This window comes from Jaculus jaculus, chromosome 4 (assembly GCF_020740685.1).
Source record: "Jaculus jaculus isolate mJacJac1 chromosome 4, mJacJac1.mat.Y.cur, whole genome shotgun sequence".
Taxonomy (NCBI): domain Eukaryota; kingdom Metazoa; phylum Chordata; class Mammalia; order Rodentia; family Dipodidae; genus Jaculus; species Jaculus jaculus.
Window position 1 is genome coordinate 146,149,084 of NC_059105.1, and position 23,238 is coordinate 146,172,321.

The following is a 23,238-nucleotide window of genomic DNA, read 5'->3' on the forward strand; positions in this document are numbered from 1 at the left end:
CTATTAGTCTGAATCATTGTTAATATTGTAGTTTATATTTTTCTCACTGGGTTAAGACCATGGAGGCTGCCAGAATTAACTGTATATTTTGCAGGTTGATAATGGCTCTGTAAGAGAGACTTTTTTAGGGACTTGTGAGGAGTTCTATGACTCTCAGCATTGTCATCTGCTAGGATAAGTCAAGATTGTGCTGACCAACTGGCCCCTGTTTTGGGATGCCTGAAGGACTGATTTTCCTCTGATGTGACTCTCCTGTTGCAGGTACATATCTCTGGGTCTCCATATCCTCTGATCAAGAAGACAGGTAACTTTACCAGAAGCTAGAAGTTAGTACTGTCCCATCATCTCCTGTGGCCTTCTGACCCGGGAGCAGGAACCAAAATGTTGGTTATCCTTTTAACTCCAATGTTTCCAATTGATTTTGGCTTCTACATATGGTTATTACTCAGGAAGACTGTACATATCTCATTAGCCAAACAGATTAGTTAAAAATGGGTACAAAACATATCTGGTTAGCAAAGCAGATCTGGTTAGAGAATGACACAATAATTCAAAATCATTTTGATCAATATTTGAGTTGTCAGGTGACAGTGTAAGCTATGTTTGTAACATAGAAAGTATGCACATTCTATCTTTTACATATCTGTCAATTACAAGTATAGGCAGAACATTTTAGTAGCCCTGAACATATTTTATCAATAACTTTAATCTAGAAATTGCCTGCCAGGAAAAGACAAGACAGTATAAAAAGTTGGCATCTGTGTTTGAAAACTACATTGGCTAGTCTGCATACCAATGTTAGTACCAGTTACTTCCCAAACTGGAAGTAGAATAGCAATTTAAGATTATTTTTCTAGGACAGGAAACATGTCTTAAATATCAGTATCTCTATAAGCAATGAAGTTAAGGTGCCAGAAATGAGACAATTAATTGAAACCTTGATTGAGACTGATTACCCATAACTCAAGAATAAAATAAAACTTGGTCACTGTTGAGTTACATTAAGAATACTATGACAAGTTAATTCCAGGTCAGCCTGGACCAGAGTGAGACCCTACCTTGAAAAACCAAAAAAAAAAAAAAAAAAAAGAATACTATGACAGACACGAAGTTATTTCTTAAATAAGTTATCTTTTACCATTGAACAATTTTAAGGTTTAAGTAAGGAAATATTTATGATGGTTACAGGAAGCTTAGACAAACTATATTAACATTGTTTGTGTGCAGTGGGTTTTCCTAAGACATGGGGAGCTGTTTCAATTTTCCTAAGAACAAAATTACAATAAGTCACTTTTAAATAAGAGTTAGATTATAACCTCTGATAATCACCAGCAAAACCAAAACCAGCATGAACAAGATGAAAAACATCTTGAAATTACAGTTTTAGCCAGGCATGGTGATGTATGCTTATTGATAGCCAAGCATCATGGACTTTGTGTATCAAGCTGGGGCCAGGATCCAGAGATTCTGTGTGCTTGCAGCCCCCTGGTTCTGCAAGGCTGGGAAGCTAAGAAAGAGCCATTTTGTTTTTTTCTTCCTAAATTCCAAGGAGAATTTTGGACTTCCTTCAGGGCTACAAGGCAGCTTTCTGCTCCTGCCATTTTACAACTCTTAAAGAGTAGGGAAATCTTGCATTTCTTTTTGTCTATGATCTTAATTACTTTTTATGTACCTTCTGGGGGACACTCAACAGTAAAAATTGGCTATGCTATCTAGTTCAGTGGGTGTGTTGGAGAACATCCCCCCAATGAAATGGCACTGCTCAGAACAAATCATTCTGTAGCCTTAAGGCTGTGAGCCACATACATACTCACACACATACATTGATTTCAAGTGCACTTTTCATATAGATTCCAGACAACCATTTCCCCTTCATATATTCATTCATTCATTCAGAAGGTGCATTCCCATTTTAAATTTCTGTTCTACTTACAACTCTAGAGACTACAATAAGGGCTGGAGAGATGGCTTAGCGGTTAAGCGCTTGCCTGTGAAGCCTAAGGACCCCGGTTCAAGGCTCGGTTCCCCAGGTCCCACGTTAGCCAGATGCACAAGGGGGCGCACGCGTCTGGAGTTTGTTTGCAGTGGCTGGAGGCCCTGGCACGCCCATTCTCTCTCTTTCCCTCTATGTGTCTTTCTCTCTATGTCTGTCGCTCTCAAATAAATAAATTTAAAAAAAAAAAGAGACTACAATAAACTTTGTTACTGGGCAGAAGGTCAGGAGATGCCGAGGGAGTTGGAGGAACTGTTTTAGTCAGGTCCTCTAGGATGTCTGGGTCAAAATCAGAGGGTGAAGACAAGTATGGGGGAGAGATCGAATGAGAGCGCATTCCTGAGACTTTGGCTAAAGGGACCTGGTGAGAAGAGCAGGTAGAGCAGAGGGAAGGCCGCGCGTGCATAATGAAAAATACGGTGTTTCAGACCATTTGCCTGTATGTTGGCAGAAGTTTTTAAATCAGTGAGAATTTGAAAATCAAAAGTGCCATTCTCAGGCCATATGTTGTGGTCAGGCAGAGTTGCAAAGAGGGATAAGGTCCAAGAATCCTAGAGCCTTTAAATTCTTAAGGAGCCAGGGAAAGAGCAAAACAAGGGTGAGAGAAAGGAACCAAGGCTTTAGCTGGGTTTAAACAGAACACCAATATGAGCTCCTGGCCTGTTAGGATGAATGGGGCCTGTACTTCCCACATGGGCAGAGGCCATACAGGTCGCAACTGTTGACTTTTTAGCTTGTTAGTGGGCAAGGAGGGCAACTGTGCTCCTAATGGTGAAAGCAGCTGGAAGTGGAAGATGAGAGCTCAGGAGGGAGAGGAGAGGGAGAGGGGTTTTCTCAAGATGTTCCAGCTGAGCCACAGGCACCCCTTAGGGTATGGTAGATGAGAACAAGAGACCCAAAGTGTCGAGTGTGTGTGTTTCTTGAGACATGGGGTTGGGGCCTAAAAGCGGCCAAGCTGTGGAGACTGGCATGAGGAGGGATGAAACCCGAGAGCAGGCCAACCTGAGAGGGGCACATACTGAGAAGTAGGGAGGAAAAGGGAAGAAGATCAAGGCTGAATCATGGTGGATGTGAAAGCCAATGCCAGGAAGAGATGGTCCGAAGTCTTCAGAGGATCAAATGGCAGCTTGGTGGTCTGCTTAGGAAAAAGGAGGTCTGGCCACCCAAGAGGGCAACTGGAAACCACCTCCGAGTCACGAGCACCAGATGTAAGGTTCAGGAGTGACCCAAGATGACAGAGATCACTCTGAGACAAAGATGAAAGCTTTTATTCAGGAAAAGCACAAGCTGCCAGGACTACCTCTCAAGAGCGAGGCACGGATACACATGAAACAGTGGCACTAGGGTCCCGCCATCTGTGCTACATGCTCTGAGGTTAACTCTGAGTGTTGTGAAGTTTGAGAAGCGCTAGGATGAACACAGACTTAGACATTATTGGTAGGTATAAGATTGGAAAAATAGACCGGCTCAGAACATGGCTTAGTAGTTTGAATTTAGTGGGCCAATATAGTGAGTAACCAGGAAACAGTGGAGGGATCATATGAAATTTAGCTCTTGAGAACATGACTTCCAGCTATGCCTCACCTCTGAAAGTTTCTGTCCCCTCCAGTAATGCCATCAAATTATGAGTCCATTGAATTAATCCATTTATTAAGCCTGACCACTTGTGATCCAGCCACCTTCATCTGAGGGCTGAACTTTCAGCCCATGAGGCTTTTTCATATTAAGCCATACACACTGCAAGGACCGTGCCAAGTTGTGTTTGTTTTCACCTCAGCAGGGTGTCAGCCAGTTCTACTGACTGTCAGACCCATGACTTGTATTCAAATTTCCTGGAAGGCCTCAGCAAGTGTCAGCTGGGCTGCTTGCTGTGTATTTATGGTTTTTGTGGCAGTTATGTTCCCCAACCTTTCTTCATCCTTGAAAAGTAGTATCTAAATTTCCAGCTTTTCCTACTTTACAAATTTCCATAGATTGTAACCCCAAGCCACGGGTTTTAATTGATGTTTCCTCTTTAGAAGTAAGACAAGCTAGGAAATTTTAATTCATGTTTCTTTGTGTTTTGGTACTGTATGTTGAAGTTAGTGTGAAGGCTGTAGCATTAAAGCTTCAGCTGTGTCTTCTAAAATATAACACACACACACACACACACACACACACACACACGTGCATGAAAAGCTCTAAGCCTAGTCCCCAGCCCCAGTGTTCTGTTCTTGTTGTATGTTTCTCCCTCCCCAATTTTGTGACAAGACAGTTTGAGTCCAGTGTTACCTGGCCTGTGGCCACTTCTCTCAAATTCTGAGGCCTATTGAACTTAATCATAAGGCACTCTTCCTGTGCCCCATACTTTTACTTATATAATAGCCACCAACAGTTACCTCAATAGAGCTGTTTTTGATGTTTCTGAATGTTTTTTCTTACAGTTAAGGACTATCTCTTGCGGGGCGGGGGGGGCTTGAGATAGTCTTAGTTTGGCCCTGGCTGGCCTAGCACTCACTCTGTAGTTTCAGGCTGGCCTCGAACTCACAGCAGTCCTCCTACCTCTCCCTCCTGAGTGCTGGAACTAAAGGTGTGCATCACCATGCCCAGAACCTTACTCTCTTTTTTTCTTTTCATAAGTTATTTTAATATCAAGGAAGAATATTAACATGAACTTCAAAAGTACTATTTGTATTTATAGTTCCAACATTGAATTAAACCAAGTGTTTAAGAGTTTTCATGTGTCAGGATTAATATTCAACCTGAGGTCCACAGGAATGTTGCAGAAAGAGGAGAAAATAGTGAACACCTTATAGTGCCAGTACCACTGCAGTAGAAGGCAAAGCTGACTACATTGAGAACTGGATGCTATGACATAATTGAATCCATGAAGACAGAATATTGTTGAAGAGATCAGGAGAACCTTGTTCAATATATATCCTTCTATACTTGTCCAAGCTCTTTACACAGGGAATATAAGGGGAATCTCAGGTGCCAAGTATGAAGCTGGACATAAGACAGGATTCAACATGAAATTAACTGCTGGAAACTTGGTCAATGGCACTGAAACATGGAAACACCAGGTACCCGAACCAAGTGGGTTGAGTCATCCACAATCATCTATGGACAAAAGGAGAGGAGTGTGCTATTCTGAGATGGCCCAGAAGACAGTCCCAAAAAGGCACACTTGAGAAATATATTTTGAAATAATTCTGAACTTGTGGAAATACATTCATTTCAAGGTATTGGGCTGAAGAGATTGATCAGTGGTTAAAGGTGCTGTTTTCAAAGTATGATGGCCTGTGTCCAGTTCTCCAGTACCCATGTAAAGCCAGATACACAAAGTGGTGCATGCTCCTTGAATTTGTGTGCAGTGTCAGGAGGCCTTGGCATGACCATACTCTTTTCCTAGCTGGCTCTTTTACCCTCAAATAAATAAATAAAAATACTTTTGAAAATTACCAGAATTATATGCACAGAATATATATACAGAATTGCTCGCACTTGTTTCTTCAAATTCTCCTTTTTTCCCACAGAACCTTACTCTTTTTGACCATTTGTTTTTTATTCTTAATTGTTCTTGGTCTTGTATAATTTAATTTTATTGGCATTCCATTTTGTCACATTTCTTCCAACAGTAGTAGGATATTTCATGTATGATCAACAACTGAGTTTTTAGTATTGCTTACTATTTAAGTGACTCTTGTTTGGCCATCCTTTTTTTTTTTTTTTTTTTTTTTTCAATGAATGCCGGATATTGCACTTGAGTGAAAATCGCCAGTACTTCAAAGCCAGCCTGGGCTAGAGTGAGAACCGGTCTTATGATTTATTTATTAGAGAAAGAGAGAGAATGGGAGCACCAGAGAATGGGAGAATGGGAGAATGGGCCTCTAGCCGCTGCAAACAAACTCCAGATGCATGTACTATGGTTTATAAGGGACCTGGAGAATCGAACCTGGGTCCTTAAGCTTTGCAGGCAAGTGCCTTAACCACTAAGCCATCTCTCCAGCTCCCCCCCCCCCTTTTAATGAATGCAATAGGATTTACTTCAATAGGAGTTTTCAATGGAAGTTTCATCTTGGTGGATTAGGCATGGCAGGAAAATACATACCACATCTTACCAGAACCAGGAAGCAGAGAACTACTCTTTAACTTTTGGTCCTTTTTATAAGGTTCTCACTTTACTCCAGGCTGACCTGGAACTCAGTCTAGAGTTCCGGCCTGGCCTCACACTCACAGTGATCTTCCCACCTCTGCTGGGATTAAAGGTCTGCACAACCATATCCAGCTTGATTCTCAATTGTCCATCAATGAGAAGGTAACTGACAAACCACCATAATGCCAGAGTAAATCCAGGATCTCTGATCTCATCAAGATGTGTTCAGTATCAGATTGAGCTACTGTCTTTCTGACTTGAGAGGAAGAAAAAGAAAAACCCTGTTCACTTGAGCATTAAGTCCAGGACTGACCCCTTCATTTCTCTTCAGTTTTCCTTAACTTTGAATTCCTAGAACACTTACCTGGATAGCGCCATGCTGTGTCATATAATTGCAATTTATAGTAATTTGTTAATTTAAGGCTCCTACCAACATGCCATTATGAACTGTTCTTCAACTGTAATCCAAAAGAAAACATCTCTCCATGAATTGCTTCTTGTCAGGTATTTCATTATAGCAATGAAAAAAAATACAGAAAGTTGGCACCTAGATGTGGGGCCGTTGCTGTGATAAACCTGATTATGTGGCACTTAGGCCTTTGGAACTGACATGTAGGAGAAGTATGGAAGAATTTAGATCTGTTTGGAACTGGTGCTAAAAAGGTTCTTTGGTATTATAAACAGAGCTTAGTGGGCCATTGTGTTGGGAGTTTAGAAATCAGAATGCTAAGAGAAATGCAGATAGTAGAGGCCTGGCTCATAAAGTTTGAGAGGAAAACAAGGATTCTATCAGAAACTGGCCTCGTTGTCATTTGTGTGTTATTCTGCCAAAGAATATGGCTGCGTTCTGCCTCTGTTCTGAAAATTTGAGTGAGAGCTGAATACAGGAGTGATGAATCAGTTTCTTAGGTGGAATAAATTTCAAGACAGTTTAGCATTCAGATTGCGGCCTGGCTACTCCTCACTGCTATTATTTGGATCTTCAGACAGAAAGAGTAAAAAGGTATGAAAAGTTTGGACTTTGGTGAGGAAAAGTATTGAGCAAGTTTAAGGTTTCTTAAAAGGAGAGTGCAGAGGACAAAAGATCTGTAATTGTTAAAAGATTAGTGAGTGCCATTAGGGCTGGAGAGATAGCTTAGTGGTTAAGCACTTGCCTATGAAACCTAAGGACCCTGGTTTGAGGCTTGATTCCCCAGGACCCACGTTAGCCAGATGCACAAGGGGCTGCACACATCTGGAGTTCCTTTGCAGTGGCTGGAGGCCCTGGCGTATCCCCCACCCCACTCACTCTCTCTTTCTCTCCCTTTGTGCCACTCTCAAATAAAAGTAAACAAAAAAAAAATTAAAAAAAAAAGATTAGTGCCATTAAAAAGAAACCTCTTTCTCTTTACTGGGACAATAGGAAAGATAAAGAGGTCAAGACCCACCTAACTGAAGACTCTTATCTAACTTGTGAAAATGTAAATTCTTTTAAAAGGTAGGGGCCTAAACTGAGAATGCCACTGAAGAAGCTTCTTGCTGGAAGCAACTGCTTAGGGAAGTGTTTCAAAGTCAGCACAGTGATCCAGTATGGTGGCACATGCCTTTAATCCCAGCACTCTACTTGGGAAATAGAGTCAGGAGGATTACTGTAAATTCAAGGGTAGCCTGAGGCTACATAGTTCCAGGTCAGCCTGGGCTAGAGTGAGACCCTACCTAGGACAAAAACACACCAAAAAAACCACTCTACCATAAGGTCAGTATAGAGAAGGTGATACAACCATGGCCCAAGGGGGCCCAGGCCTCATACCAAGCTGACAGCAGAACTTGGCACCATTGTCCATGTGGTACTGGTTTCACAGGCATGAAGGCTGATGCTATAAGTAAAAGTTAATGCAGGATAACTGATTTAATAGAAATCTATTTGAAAAAGACTGATAAATTTTCTGATTGAAAACCGAAATGCAAACAATCCTTAAGCTACATTCCTATAATCATAGAGTCATAAATAGGGATGTGACAGTGGCATTAATTGTGCCTAAAATTAGCTTTAAGTCTCGTGATCTACTCTGGGGACTGTGGTTTAAGGAACATGGCAGAAATACCTGGTGGTTTAAAAAAATGGCCAATATTTTGGGCTAGAGAGATGGCTTAGCAGTTAAGGCACTTGCCTGCAAAGGCAAAGGACCAGGTTCTCCTCAGAACTCAAATAAGCTAGATGCACAAGGGGGCGCATGCAATCTGGAGTTCATTTACAGTGGCTGGAGGCCTTGGCACACCCATTCTCTCTAGCTACCTGCCTATTTCTGTATCCCTCTCAAATAAAAATAAAGTATTTTTTTAAAGGATGGTAAATATTTAGAGAAGAGACTATAACAATTTTATGATAGCTACCACCTAGTATTTGACATACTTATGTTTTGTTTATATAATTTTAGGACTTCAAACTAAAACTGATGGATAGATATCATGGTTTTTGCTTCATGAAGAATATTCTGGGCCTGGAGAGATGGCTTAGCGGTTAAAGCATTTGCCTGCAAAGCTAAAGGACCCAGATTCGATTCCCCAGGACCCATGTAAGCCAGATGCACAAGAGGGCACATGCATCTGGAGTTCGTTTGTAGTGGCTAGAGGTCCTGGCATGCCCATTCTCTCTCTCCTTCTCTCTGCCTCTTTCTCTCAAATAAGTAAAAATAAAGTAAAAAAAAAAAATTAAATAAAAGAATATTCTGAGGCTGGAGAAATAGTTCAGTGGTTAAGGTGCTTGCTTGCAAAGCCTAATGGCTGGCATTCGATTCCTCAGTACCCATGTAAAGCCATATACACAACATGGCACATGCATCTGGAGTTCCTTTGCAATGGCTTGAAGCTTTAGTGCACCCAGTCTCTCTCTGGAAATAATTTTTTTTTTTTTTCAAAGAACATTCTCCAGGATTTGGTGGCACATGCCTTTAATCCCAGAACTTGGAAGGCCGAGGTAGGAGGATGAGTGTGAGTTCAAGGCCAGTCTGAGACTACATAGTGAATTCCAGGTCTGCCTAGGCTAGAGGGAGACCTTACCATGTTAAAAAAAAATGTGTTTCTGGTAATCATAGTTATGTTAATAAGGTGTCAATCTGCACAAGGGGGAAGGAGACCAACACAGAGAAAAATCAACTCCTATCAAATCAGAGAGCCAAAGCCTCAGAGGCCCCCAACACCTCATCACTGAAGCAGACCAAAAATGAACCCAACATGGCACAAGGAAATTTTGCAGAAGAGGAGGTGGAAAGAATGTCAGAGTCACATGTTGGGTCATGATATGCAGAGACATTTATCATACCAATAACTGGGGGCTAACTCCACAATGTACCACCCATTTACCTCAACAAGGAGGGGCCAATGGGGAGGGGGAGGTCATGGATGAGCCTAATAATGGTACCAAACTGCCTGTATTTGCTGAATAGAAAACTAATAAAAATTAAAAAATGAAAAAATAAGGTGTCAATCTAGTTTATTTATTTATTAGAGAGATGGAGAGAGAGAGGGAGAATGGGTACACTAGGACCTCTACCCACTGCAGATGAAATCCAGACACATGCAGCACCATGTGCATCTGGCTTACATGGATCTGGAGATTTGAACCTGGGTCCTTAGGCTTCACAGGCATGCACCTTAACCAGTAAGCCATCTCTCCAGCTCAAAGATGAATCTTGTTAGGGAAATGACTTGGCCCGTTGTGGTGGTCCACACTCGTAGGGTAAAGCTGAAGAGGTGGAGGCATGAGGATCAGGGAAACAACTTGTAGAATATCCTTTTAAATATCTATATGAAAAGTCCTCCTTCCAAAATATGGCATTTTGAATAAGATAAAGAATGATTCTGGGCTGAGGAAATGGCTTAGCTGTGAAGACATTTGCCTGTGGAGCCTAAGGCCCTGGTTCAATTCACCAGGACCCACATAAGCCAGATGCACAAAGGGGGCACATGCATCTGGAGTTTGTAGCAGCTAGAGTCCCTGGTGTGCACTTTCTCTCTATCTTCCTCTTCTCTCTATCTCTCAAATAAATAAATAAAATATTTTTAAAAAGAATCATTTCTATGCTTCATATTCTCCCTCTTTATCCAGATCATTCTAATAAACAAGTGTGTAAAATTTAGTAAATTGTCTTTAGATGTGGTGAATTATCTGCCAATAGCAATATTTCTATTGCTTTATCCTCTGGGAGTGATATAATGTGTATTCATTCTCTTGAGTGATAGGTTGTAGGGTGGTTGGTGTATGTTGCAGTTAGGTTCTTCTTGCTGGCAGAAATCACCTGGCCAATTACAGCTTTTGGGAGAAAAAAAAAAGTTTATTTTGGCTTAGAGACTCGAGGGCAAGCTCCATGATGGCAGGGGGAAAAGATGACATGAGCAGAGGGGACATCACCCCCTGGCCAACATAAGGTGGACAACAGGAAGAGGAGAGTGTGCCAGACACTGACAAAGGGAAACTGGATATAACACCCATAAGCCTGCCCCCAACAATACACTGCCTCCAGGAGGCTTTAATTTCCAATTGCCATCAGCTGGGGAGACTAGCATTCAGAACACCTAAGTTTATGGGAGATACCTGAATCAAGCCACCACAGTGTAAATAGTTGTCAAGATTTTTTTTTTAATTTTTATTAACATTTTCCATGATTATAAAATATATCCCATGGTAATTCCCTCCCTCCCCACCCCCACACTTTCCCATTTGAAATTCCATTCTCCATCATATTACCTCCCCATTACAATCATTGTAATTACATATATACAATATCAACCTATTAAGTATCCTCCCCTCTTCCTTTCTCTACCCTTTATGTCTCCTTTTTAACTTACTGGCCTCTGCTACTAAGTATTTTCATTCTCACGCAGCCCAGTCATCTGTAGCTGGGATCCGCATATGAGAGAGAACATGTGGCGCTTGGCTTTCTGGGTCTGGGTTACCTCACTTAGTATAATACTTTCCAGGTCCATCCATTTTTCTGCAAATTTCATAACTTCATTTTTCTTCACCACTGAGTAGAACTCCATTGTATAAATGTACCACATCTTCATTATCCACTCATCTGTTGAGGGACATCTAGGCTGGTTCCATTCCCCAGCTATTATAAATTGAGCACCAATAAACATGGTTGAGCATGTACTTCTAAGGAAATGAGATGAGTCCTTTGGATATATGCCTAGGAGCGCTATAGCTGGGTCATATGGTAGATCAATCTCTAGCTGTTTTAGGAACCTCCACACTGTTTTCCACAATGGCTGGACCAGATTGCATTCCCACCAGCAGTGCAGAAGAGTTCTTTTTTTTCCACATCCCCGCCAACATTTATGATCATTTGTTTTCATGATGGTGGCCAATCTGACAGGAGTGAGATGGAATCTCAATGTAGTTTTAATCTGCATTTCCCTGATGACTAGTGACGTAGAACATTTTTTTAGATGCTTATATGCCATTTGTATTTCTTCCTTTGAGAACTCTCTATTTAGCTCCATAGCCCATTTTTTGATTGGCATGTTTGATTCCTTATTATTTAACTTTTTCAGTTCTTTGTATATCCTAGATATTAATCCTTTATCAGATATATAGCTGGCGAAGATTTTTTCCCATTCTGTAGGTTGCCTCTTTGCTTTTTTCACAGTGTACTTTGCGGTGCAAAATCTTTGTAATTTCATTAGGTCGCAGTGGTTAATCTGTGGTTTTATTGCCTGAGCAATTGGGGTTGTATTCAGAAAGTCGTTGCCAAGACCAATATGTTGAAGGGTTCCCCCTACTTTTTCCTTTAGCAGTTTCAGAGTTTCCGGTGTGATGTTAAGGTCTTTAATCCATTTGGACTTAATTCTTGTGCATGGCGAGAGAGAAGAATCTATTTTCATCCTTCTGCAGATATATATCCAGTTTTCAAAACACCATTTGCTGAAGAGGCTGTCTCTTCTCCAATTAGTATTTTTGGCATTTTTATCGAATATCAGGTGGCTATAGCTACTTGGGCTTACATCTGGATCCTCTATTCTGTTCCACTGATCTACATGTCTGCTTTTGTGCCAGTACCATGCTGTTTTTGTTACTATGGCTCTGTAGTATAGGTTAAAATCAGGTATGGTGATACCACCAGCCTCTTTTTTGTTGCTCAGTATTATTTTAGATATTCGAGGTTTTTTGTGATTCCAAATGAATTTTTGGATTGCTTTTTTTATTTCCATGAAGAAAGCCTTTGGAATTTTGATAGGGATTGCATTAAATGTGTAGATTTCTTTAGGTAAGATTGCCATTTTCACAATATTGATTCTTCCAATCCAGGAACAAGGGATGTTTCTCCACTTTCTAGTGTCTTCTGCAATTTCTCGCTTGAGTGTTTTAAAGTTCTCATTGTATAGATTCTTTACTTCCTTGGTTAGGTTTATTCCAAGGTACTTTATTTTTTTTGATGCAACTGTGAATGGGAGTGATTTTCTGATTTCATCCTCTGTGTGTTTGTTGTTAGCATATATGAAGGCTACTGATTTTTGTGTATTTATTTTGTATCCTGCTACATTGCTGTAGGTTTTGATCAGCTCTAACAGCTTGCTAGTAGAGTCTTTAGGGTCCTTTATGTATAGAATCATGTCATCTACAAATAATGATAACTTGATTTCTTCCTTTCCAATTTGTATCCCTTTTATGTGTGTCTCTTGCCTTATTGCTATGGCTAAGACTTCCAAAACTATATTAAATAAAAGTGGGGACAGTGGACACCCTTGTCTTGTTCCTGATTTTAGTGGAAAAGCTTCCAGTTTTTCCTCATTTAGTAATATGTTGGCTGTAGGCTTATCATAAATAGCCTTTATTATATTGAGATATGTTCCTTCTATTCCCAGTCTCTGTAGGACTTTTATCATGAAGGGATGTTGGATTTTGTCAAATGCTTTCTCTCCGTCTAATGAGATGATCATGTGATTTTTGTCCTTCAACCCGTTTATGTAATGTATTACATTTATAGATTTGCGTATGTTGAACCATCCCTGCATCTCTGGGATAAAGCCTACTTGGTCAGGGTGACTGATCTTTTTGATATACTTTTGTATTCTGTTTGCCAATATTTTGTTGAGAATTTTTGCATCTATGTTCATGAGGGAGATTGGTCTGTAATTTTCTTTTTTTGTTCTATCTTTGCCTGGTTTTGGTATCAGGGTGATGCTGGCCTCATAGAAGGAGTTTGGTAGAATTCCTTCTTTTTCTATTTCCTGGAAAAGCTTAAGAAGCAATGGTGTTAGCTCTTCCTTAAAAGTCTGGTAAAATTCAGCAGTGAATCCGTCCGGGCCTGGGCTTTTTTTAGTTGGGAGATTATTGATAACTGTTCGGATCTCCATGTTTGTTATAGGTCTATTTAACTGATTAATCTCATTTTGATTTAATTTAGGTAGGTCATATAGATCAAGGAAATCATCCATTTCTTTCAGATTTTCATACTTTGTGGAGTATATGCTTTTATAGTATGTCCCTATGATTTTTTGAATTTCTCTGGAATCTGTTGTGATGTTACCTTGTTCATCTCTGATTTTATTAATTTGTGTCTCTTCTCTCTTCTTTTGGTCAGATTTGCTAAGGGTTTATCAATCTTGTTTATCCTTTCAAAGAACCAACTCTTTGTTTCATTAATTCTTTGGATTGTTCTTTTTGTTTCTATTTCATTAATTTCTGCCCTAATCTTTATTATTTCTTCCCGTCTACTGATTTTTGGTTTGCCTTGTTCTTCTTTTTCCAAGGCTTTAAGGCGAAGCATTAGGTCGTTTACTTGCGACCTTTCTAATTTCTTAATATAGGCACTCAAGGCTATAAATTTACCTCTTAGAACTGCCTTCATTGAGACCCAGAGATTTTGGTATGCTGTGTTCTCATTATCATTTGACTCTATAAATTTTTTGATTTCCTTTTTGATTTCATCATTGACCCATTCATCATTTAGTAGTGTATTGTTTAGTTTCCATGATTTTGTGTATGCTCTATAGCCTTTCTTGCTACTGATTTGTAGTTTAATTCCATTGTGGTCAGATAGAATGCAAGGAATTTTTTCAATTTTCCTGAATTTGTTAAGATTTGCTTTGTGTCCTAATATATGGTCTATTTTAGAGAATGTTCCATGTGCTGCTGAAAAGAATGTATATTCTGCAGCCTTTGGATGAAATGTCCTGTATATATGTGTTAAGTCCATTCCTTCTATGACCTCATTTAGTCCAGATGCCTCTCTGTTTATTTTTTCCCTGGATGACCTGTCAATTGATGAGAGTGGGGTGTTAAAGTCACCCACCACCACTGTGTTTGGTGTTATCTGTGACCTTAGTTCTAATAGTGTTTGTTTGACGAATTTGGGAGCCCCCATGTTAGGTGCATATATGTTTAGGATTGTAATGTCCTCCTGTTGGAGTGTGCCCTTAATCAATATAAAGTGATCTTCCTTATCTTTCTTGACTAACATTGGACTGAAGTCTACCTTGTCACATATTAGGATAGCAACCCCTGCTTGTTTTTATGCCCATTTGCTTGAAACACCATCTTCCAACCTTTCACCCTAAGATAATGTCTATCCTTTGTAGAAAGGTGAGTTTCTTGGAGACAACAAATTGTAGGATCCTGCTTTTTAACCCAGTCTGCAAATCTATGTCTTTTCGTTGGGGCATTGAGGCCATTGATACTAAGAGATATTATTGAAAGGTATGTATTTATGTTTGCCTTTTTTTTTTTTTTTGTGGTTCTGGTTCTACCTGTGCTCTCTTCTGTTAACTAGTATTTGAGTATTTCTTGTTTTTTTCTAGGTTCCTTATATATGTCCTTTTCCTTTTCTTCAGCATGGAGGATTCTATCAAGTATTTTCTGTAGAGCTGATTTTGTCTTCAAATACTCCTTTAACCTGCTTTTGTCATGGAATGTCTTTATTTCTCCATCTATTTGAATGGATAACTTTGCAGGATAAAGTAACCTTGGTTGACAGTTGTTATCTTTCAGAACTTGGAATATATCACTCCAAGCCCTTCTGGCTTTAAAAGTTTGTGTTGAATAATCTGCTGTAATCCTGATGGGCTTGCTTTTGTAGGTAACTTGATTTTTCTCTCTAATTGCTTTCAATATTTTTTCTTTGGTGTGTGTGTTTGGAAGTTTGATTATAATATGGCGAGGAGAGGTTCTTTCTGGGTTTTGTCTGGCTGGGGTTCTAAAGGCTTCCTCTATCTGCATTGGCACCTCTTTCCCAATTTGGGGGAAATTTTCTTCTATGATTTTGTTGAAGACGCCTACTATGCCTCTGGAGTGGAGTTTTTCTCCTTCTACTATGCCCTGAATTCTTATATTGGATCTTTTCATAGTGTCCCGAATATCTTGAAATTCCCACTCATACTTTTCTATAAGTTTGTCTTTCTCTTTGTTGGACTGCATTAGGTCTGCCACCTGGTCTTCTAGCTTAGATAGTCTGTCCTCTCCCTCATCCATCATACTGGTGAGATTTTCTACAGAGTTTTTTATTTCATTAACTATGTTCTTCATTGCTAGTAATTCTGACTGGTTTTTCTTTATTATTTCTATTTCCTTATTTATGTCTTGCATTGCCTTTTTTATTTCATTAAATTGGTGTCCTGCATCTTCTTTGATTCCTTTGATTTCCTCTTGAAGTTCCTCTTTGACTCCTTTGATTTGTTCTCTGACTTGTTTGAACATATTTACAATCATTCTTTTGAACTCTTTCTCAGGCATTTCCTCTAACTCTTTCTCACTGGAGGACATTTCTGATGCATTAATACTTTTAGGTGGGTTTATATTGTCTTGCTTTTTAGTGTTTCTTGTGTTATAATGTATATATTTTTGCATCCTGGATTAAGTTAATGCTTGGATTTTCTAGCTAGCTGTGTATTCTTAGCTGTATCAATTGATTTGATGTAATATATTTTCAGGGTAGGACCTTAAGGTGTTAGGTGTGGCTCTTAAGACTCTCAGAGTGGGCCGCGCGGGGCCTGGGCCGCGCGGACGCCGTAGTCGCTTGGCTCGCGGACGCGGGGAGCTCCGGCTGAGAAGGATCACCACTGACCTACTAAAGAGATCTCAAACCAAAAATAAAACCAGGAAAAATTGCTAGACTCAAGAAGGATGGATCCATGTTCAATTGGAGTCTAGCTTCTTACCACAAATGAGTGCCATAAAACCTTCTATACTCGTAACACAGGTTTCAAGACTTTGCAAGAATTGTCATCAAATGACATGCTTTTGCTTCAGCTTAGAACTGGAATGACATTTTCTGGGAATAACACAATTTGCTTACATCATGCAAAAATTTATATTGATAGATTTGAGGATCTGCAAAAGTCATGTTGTGATCCATTTAACATACACAAAAAGCTGGCAAAGAAAAATTTGCATGTAATTGACTTAGATGATGCCACATTTCTGAGTGCAAAATTTGGAAGACAACTTGTACCTGGTTGGAAGCTTTGTCCAAAATGTACCCAAATCATCAATGGAAGTGTAGATGTTGACTCTGAAGACCGCCAGAGAAGAAAACCTGAGTCAGATGGAAGAACTGCTAAAGCTTTGAGGTCACTGCAATTTACAAACCCAGGGAAGCAAACAGAATTTGCTCCAGAAACTGGTAAAAGGGAGAAAAGAAGGCTAACGAAAAATTCAAGTGTTGGCTCAGACAGACAGGTTATTCCAGCAAAGAGTAAGGTCTATGACAGCCAAGGGCTCCTGATTTTCAGTGGGATGGACCTCTGCGACTGCCTGGATGAGGACTGCTTAGGGTGCTTCTACATTTGTCCTGCCTGTGGCTCCACCAAATGTGGAGCTGAGTGCCGCTGTGACCGCAAGTGGCTGTATGAGCAGAAAGAGATTGAAGGAGGAGAAATCATCCATAATAAGCATGCTGGGTAATTCATGGCGTCAGACTGTGGGGTCTTATGGTCCTCTCTCCTACTACAGTGCAGCTACAGTCTGATGTCAGCAGACTTTGAAACATCTCATGTCACACCTTGGGCTTTTAAAATTCATCACTTAATGGACAGTTAGATATTTGTAAGGAGTTGGTCACTGAGCCTGTCTCAGCCACCTGGCAAGTAGTCTCAGCTTGCATGGCTCCTCAATCCCAGTTTTAGTGACCATGATTTAGTTAATAGTACCAGTCATTCAAATTCACTTTACCAGAGTATAACTCTTAATTGCATGAAGGACCAGCTCACCAGTCTACAGATCAATATGAAAGCTGTAGGTGTGTTTCATGCTCAGTGACCTATCACGTTAACTTCAACTTCAACTTCTCTGCACATGTTATATAATTCACATACAGCCAAGTGTGCCTATGACATTTTACAAGTCATCAGAACATTGGGTAGCAACAGTGATTCCAAGAGTGATGCTTGGATCAGTAAAAAGTGGAGTTGTAGATGTCACTGGTGATGGAAGCCTGGGTGTGTCACTCTAGTAGAAACCCACAGTGCCCCAGAGCAGTTAGCGAAAGGGACACTTTCCACCATTGGTGAGCAGAGTGACTATGATGAAAGGAATGAATGAGTTTTACAAAAAAAGATGGGGACATCTTTATGTTCCAGGATATTTATTATAAATTCAGAAATGTTGGAAGCTGACCTACAGGGCTCACTTAGTATGATGCATTATGTAATGGGAAAGCCATGCTTTGTTCAAACCAGACTCAGTTAATTTCTGGTAGTAAAACAATGTAGCTCACAATGCATAAATTTTCTTCATTTTATCATATGTTTACAACTGCAAGTTTTTCATATTTTGACATTTTTAATGACCATGGAACAATTGTAATTTTCCTTAATGCTGAGGATTGCTACACATGCAGTTTCTATGGTCTTGTGTGCAGTGCTATTAGCCGGACCCTCAGCTGCTGCAGGGAAATTCTTCTTGAGACAGCAGACTGGTCAATTGTCAAACTATTCTAAAAATAATCAATTTATAAGTGTGAAAATACAATTTTTCAACAAGTAAAAATAAATGCTTTAGTACTTTAAGTTTTTCATTGTTCATGCTCTGTTAAGTGCTCTTTGTAAAAATTTGTTCTTGATGACAAGAAAACCTATTCGTGTATAAAACATGGGTTTACATACAATATATAAATGAGTGTGCATTATATCTCTGGTATTAAAATTGTGGGGTGATTAGGTCTAAGGGAGTGATACTAAGAAAAGGCAGAGAATCACTGGTTAGTGCATAGAGTCTAAGTAAATGTTTTGGCTGTTGTTTAAATGTTAGTGTGAGAACATGCATGGGTGCCCTGTGTGGGGTATCTTCTCCCTGCTGTTTGTCTCAATGTTCTTACCATTTACCATGGCTGCTAAACCAAGTTTGTTTTGTTCTTGTAAATACAGTATTTCAATAAAAAAAAAAAAAAAAAAAAAAAAAAAAGACTCTCAGAGTATCTACAAAGATGTTCTTAGGGGTTGAGTTTCCCTGCTATAGGAGTATTCAAGCAGGCTGAGTGGAATAAAATACAGGTAGTACTAAACACTGTACATATTCAATCAAAAACAGCCCCAAGTATGTATGCAAGAGTAGTTATTATAACGACCAGATCCTCTATCAACAAAGAGGTTAAGATTTCTGGTCTGTTGAGGGATCCAAGTCAGCTTGCGACCAAGTGAAACCCTTCCCTGGTGCAATCCCAGTTACCTTGGATGATTTTGGTCTCAGTCAAGTGGCTGCCTGGGCCGTCGGGCTGCTGTTCTGCTTTCTGGAGCTGGGCACTTGCTTTTCCTGCGGGGCAAACCGAGCCTGGCAAGTGTGGTCCTGCAGATCAGCACCCCTGCTGCTGGAACTGCTGCTGCTCAAGCTGCCCCTGATGGGACTGTAGCCACTGCTGCTGAAGGTGTTGCTGCTGGACCCACCGCTGCTGCTGCCTCTGCTGCTGCTGTAGCTGCCACTGCTGGAGCCACCACTGCTGCTGAAGCTGCTGCTGCTGTGTCCACTGCCGCTGCTGCCGCCGAGTCTGCCGCTGCTGCCACTCCTGGGTCTCCTGCTGCTGGGGCCGCTGTTACCGGTGCTGGAGCCGCTGATGTTGCTGTCGAACTCTGCTCCTGCTTGGGTCCCGCTGTTGGCATGGCCGGGTCCCGGGCCGCTGCTGTGTTCGTGGGAGCTGGGCTCAGGCGGTGGGGGAGGGGAGGGAGCCGCAGCTGCTCCGGTTCTCTCGCTGCTCCATGTGTTCTTCTACCTTGCAGTCTGCTCCTCCGTTGCTCGCTGCCGCTCCCCCCTCACGTTTCCCAAGTTGCGGAGAGCGCGGTGTGAGGGAAAGCTCCGGCACCTGGCTTTTCCTGCAGCTCGAGCCAAGTCTGGCGGCTTTCTGGTGCGCGGCCGTGGTGGTTGGCCGAGCTGCGGGAGCCGCTTTTCCCGCCTGTGCAGGCTCTGGATGCTCTGGAACTCTTCTACTTCTCCGCTGCCGCTTCAATTTCCTATACACCTCACTTTTTAGTAAAAGTGTGTACTTTACTGAGTTTTTTTGGTCTTTTTTTCCCCCCTAGGCTGCTTTGGCGTGGTACCTACACCGCCATCTTAACCGGAAGTCTAAGATTTGTTTTTAATAGGGAGAATAGCATGGAATATAAAAATTTAGAGGTGCTTACTTACCATTTTGAAAACATTTATTCTTACCATAGTCACAGAGCTTACTAAAGACCTTCATGTTATAAAATATCACCATACAGAATAGCGAGCCAAAGAAAGACCATGCTTCATGATGTGTCCAGCAAGACTGGTTCAGATTGCTTGCTAGTATTGATATTATCCTTTGCAGATTCCAAATGCCTTGTAACTGTTTATAAGTCATTGTAGTGTTATTAAAATATGACCTCTAATTTTAGATTTTTCCTTACATGATTATCCTAATAGAAAGGATCAAATAGACAAATGATTATTTTATTTATTTATTTATTTATTTATTTATTTATTTATTTATATGAGAGTGAGTGAGAGCAAGAATGGGCATGCTAGGGCCTTTAGCCTCTGCAAAGGAACTCCAGACACATGCACCACTTTGTGTATCTGGCTTTATGTAGGTACTTAAGAATCAAACTCTAGTCCTTAAGCCTAGTTATTTTTTTGATCAGAGTTTTTCTTTACCTTCATTTTTCCATTGAGAATTGTGAAAACAGTGAATGTTCAAGTTATGTGTTCAGACCTTGTACTTTGGACACCTTCTCATGATATGATACAGACTAAATATCCACCATCAGCACATCATGCACTGTATCTTACTAAGTGTGTTGACAGGATGTACAGGGCCTTAGAAATAACAGTGATAATAATGCATGGCCATTTCTGATTTTCTGTATGACTATTCTGCATGGCCATTTTAATTTATTATTCTTTTTTATTAAATTTTTTTGTTTATTTTTATTTATTCATTTGAGAATGAAAGACAGACACAGAAAGAGGCAGATAGAGAGAGAATGGGTGCGCGAGGGCCTCCACCCACTGCAAACGAACTCCAGCGCACGCCCCCTTGTACGTCTGGCTAACGTGGGTCCTGGGGAATTGAGCCTTGAACTGGGGTCCTTCGACTTCACAGGCAAGTGCTTAACCGATAAGCCATCTCTTCAGCCCCAAATTTATTATTCTTTATTTCCAATGGGTACTCTAGGGCCTCCAGCCACTGCAAACAGACTCCAGATGCATGTACCACTTTGTGTGCCTAGCTTTACATGAGTACTGGGAAATTGAACTCTGGTTGTTAGGCCTCGCAGGCAAGTACTTTAACCACTGAGCATCTCTACAGTCCAAGCTATTTTAACTGTAGTGACTGTTGTTTTAACAAGTTGGTTTAGGAAGTGAATAACATTAATTGAAAAGATTGGTAAAGATTTGGCAGTTCATTACTCTGTTTCTTTTCCATGGTCATTGATTTTAATTTCATATATATATATCATGAATATAAATAGTTTAGTTTATGATGAACAATTCAGTTATCTACATTTTCAAATGTGAGAAGTGGAGGACATTTTCTGTACTAATGCGCTTTCCTGATGTCTCCTGTCAGGTGGTGGAAGACTATGCTGGGAGATGGCAGGTTCCTCTACCACAGCTTCAGGTTCTGCAGACAGCACTTTGTTGTTTCACGTCAGCCAGCGCATCCTTTCCCGATGAATGTGAGCACGTGCAGTATGTTTTGAGTAGTCTTGCTGTGTAAGTATTTTTTACACATAGCTACCTTATTTTTCTTGATGTATTTGAGAATTGATTTTCAGTTATTTCTGCTGAGGAAGAAACCCAAGTCTTTCCCTCAAGGAAATTTATTTTCATAAGTATTCAGACTTAATTGTTTCTTAATTTTTTAAAAAAATATTTTATTTATTTACTGGCAAGCACAGAGAGAGAGAGAGAGGGAGAGAATGCATCAGGGCCTCTAGCTGCTGCAAATGAACTCCAGATGTATGTGCCACTTTGTGCATCTGTCTTTATGTGGGTACTGGGGAATTGAACTTGGGTTGTTAGATTTTGTAGGCAAGTGCCTTAACCACTGAGCCTTCTCTCTGGCTCCAGACTTAATTATTTATTTATTTATTTTATTTTTTATTATTGACAACTTCCATAATTATAGACACTAAACCATGATAATTCCTTGTCCCCTTTCCACTTCCCCCTTCATAATTATGCTCTCCATCATATCCTCTCCCCTCTCAATCAGTCTCTCTTTTATTTTGATGTCTTCATCTTTTCCTCTTATTATAATGGTCTTGTGTAGGTAGTGTCAGGCACCGTGAGGTTTTGGATATCCAGGCCATTTTGTAAGGAGCTCTACCCTTCCTTTGGCTCCTGCATTTTTTCCCCACCACCTCTTCCACAATGAACCCTGAGCCTTGGAAAGTGTGATAGAGAAGTTTCAGTACTGAGCACTCCTCTGTCACTTCTCAGCATTATCGTGCCTTTTGAATCATCTCAGAGGTCAGCAGCCATCTGAAAAGAGAAGCTTCTCTATCCAAAAGTGAAAGTAACATTAATACATGGTTATGAACATTAAGAGGAGTGCTTACCAGGCAGTTTGGAGCATAAAAAAATTTAGCCAGACAGCAGCAAACGTCATACACCCATAGAGCTCATGACTTCCCCAGTGAGAGGTTTTCAGTATCAGGCATGTATTCCCTCCTGTGGAGCAGGCCTTCACTCCAATTAGAGAATGGTAGGTTTTCCCTCATAACCGACATGTCACTATTGCACCCATTGGCTCATTTGGCCTGGCTGGCCAAATTTAAGGCTTGCTGTGTCCACTGTTGTTTATCTCCACTGATGACTTCTTTCTTCCATGAATCTGCATGCATTGTAGCTTTTTCCAGCTTCCTGTCAGCTGGTCTACACAGAGAAGGTTTTCAGGTCAGCTCCAGCATTATTTCTCTGATCTTGTAGCCTGAACATGTGGAGTCTTTATCAGTAGGGTCTTACCTATTCTTGTGGGAAACCAAGAGTCTCCACAAATGGCCTGTAATGTTTTGGGGGCACCAGGGACCTTCCTGGTCAACAAGTCATGGGAAGGTATCCCATCCCTGGCACTGAAAATTTTCTTCTTTTTTTCTTTTAAATTTATAAATTTATTATGTTTAATCTACTAGCTTTATATAGCTTTAGTTTAAAAATTAAACTAAAGGGCTGGAGAGAGGGCTGAGCAGTTAAGGTGTTTGCCTTCAGAGCCTAAGTACCCCGGTTTGATTCCCCATGACCCACATAAACCAGCTACACAATGGGGCACATGTGTCTGGAGTTTGCAGTGGCAACAGGCCCTAGCATGCCCATTCTCTCTCCCTCCCCCTCTCCCCCCCCCCTCTCTGTCAAATAAATAATTCATTAAAAAATTAAACTAAAATAAAATAAAACAGTGAAATAAAGATACTATTTCAAAATCTAGGACCTTCCAGATTTCCAAATGCAAGAGTTTTTGAAATTTTGTATACCAATTGGAAGAAAAAGAAAAAAGTATAAATAGGAGCCATGACTTTTCATAAAGGAAAATTTTATGTAACTGAAGGATCGATCCTTCCTGGATTAGTTAGTTGCCTTTACAAAAGAGGTGGGGGTGGGGAGCGAGAGACAAAAAACAAAATAGAACAAAATTCCACTGTTCCAAATCAACTTGTTACATATGAATATAAGCCC

The 23,238-nt window shown here is 40.4% G+C and overlaps 1 protein-coding gene and 1 pseudogene across 1 annotated transcript in view; both read left to right on the top strand.

Annotated features, from left to right (window-relative positions):
- Znf654 (zinc finger protein 654) overlaps positions 1 to 23,238 on the top strand; it is a 96,312-nt gene that overhangs the window by 13,286 nt on the left and 59,788 nt on the right. The window contains exon 2 of the mRNA XM_045147285.1: positions 21,131 to 21,276. Within this exon, the coding sequence (XP_045003220.1) occupies positions 21,131 to 21,276 (146 nt within the window). The remainder of the gene's footprint in view (positions 1 to 21,130; positions 21,277 to 23,238) is intronic.
- On the top strand, positions 16,231 to 17,129 carry LOC123460073 (annotated as a pseudogene).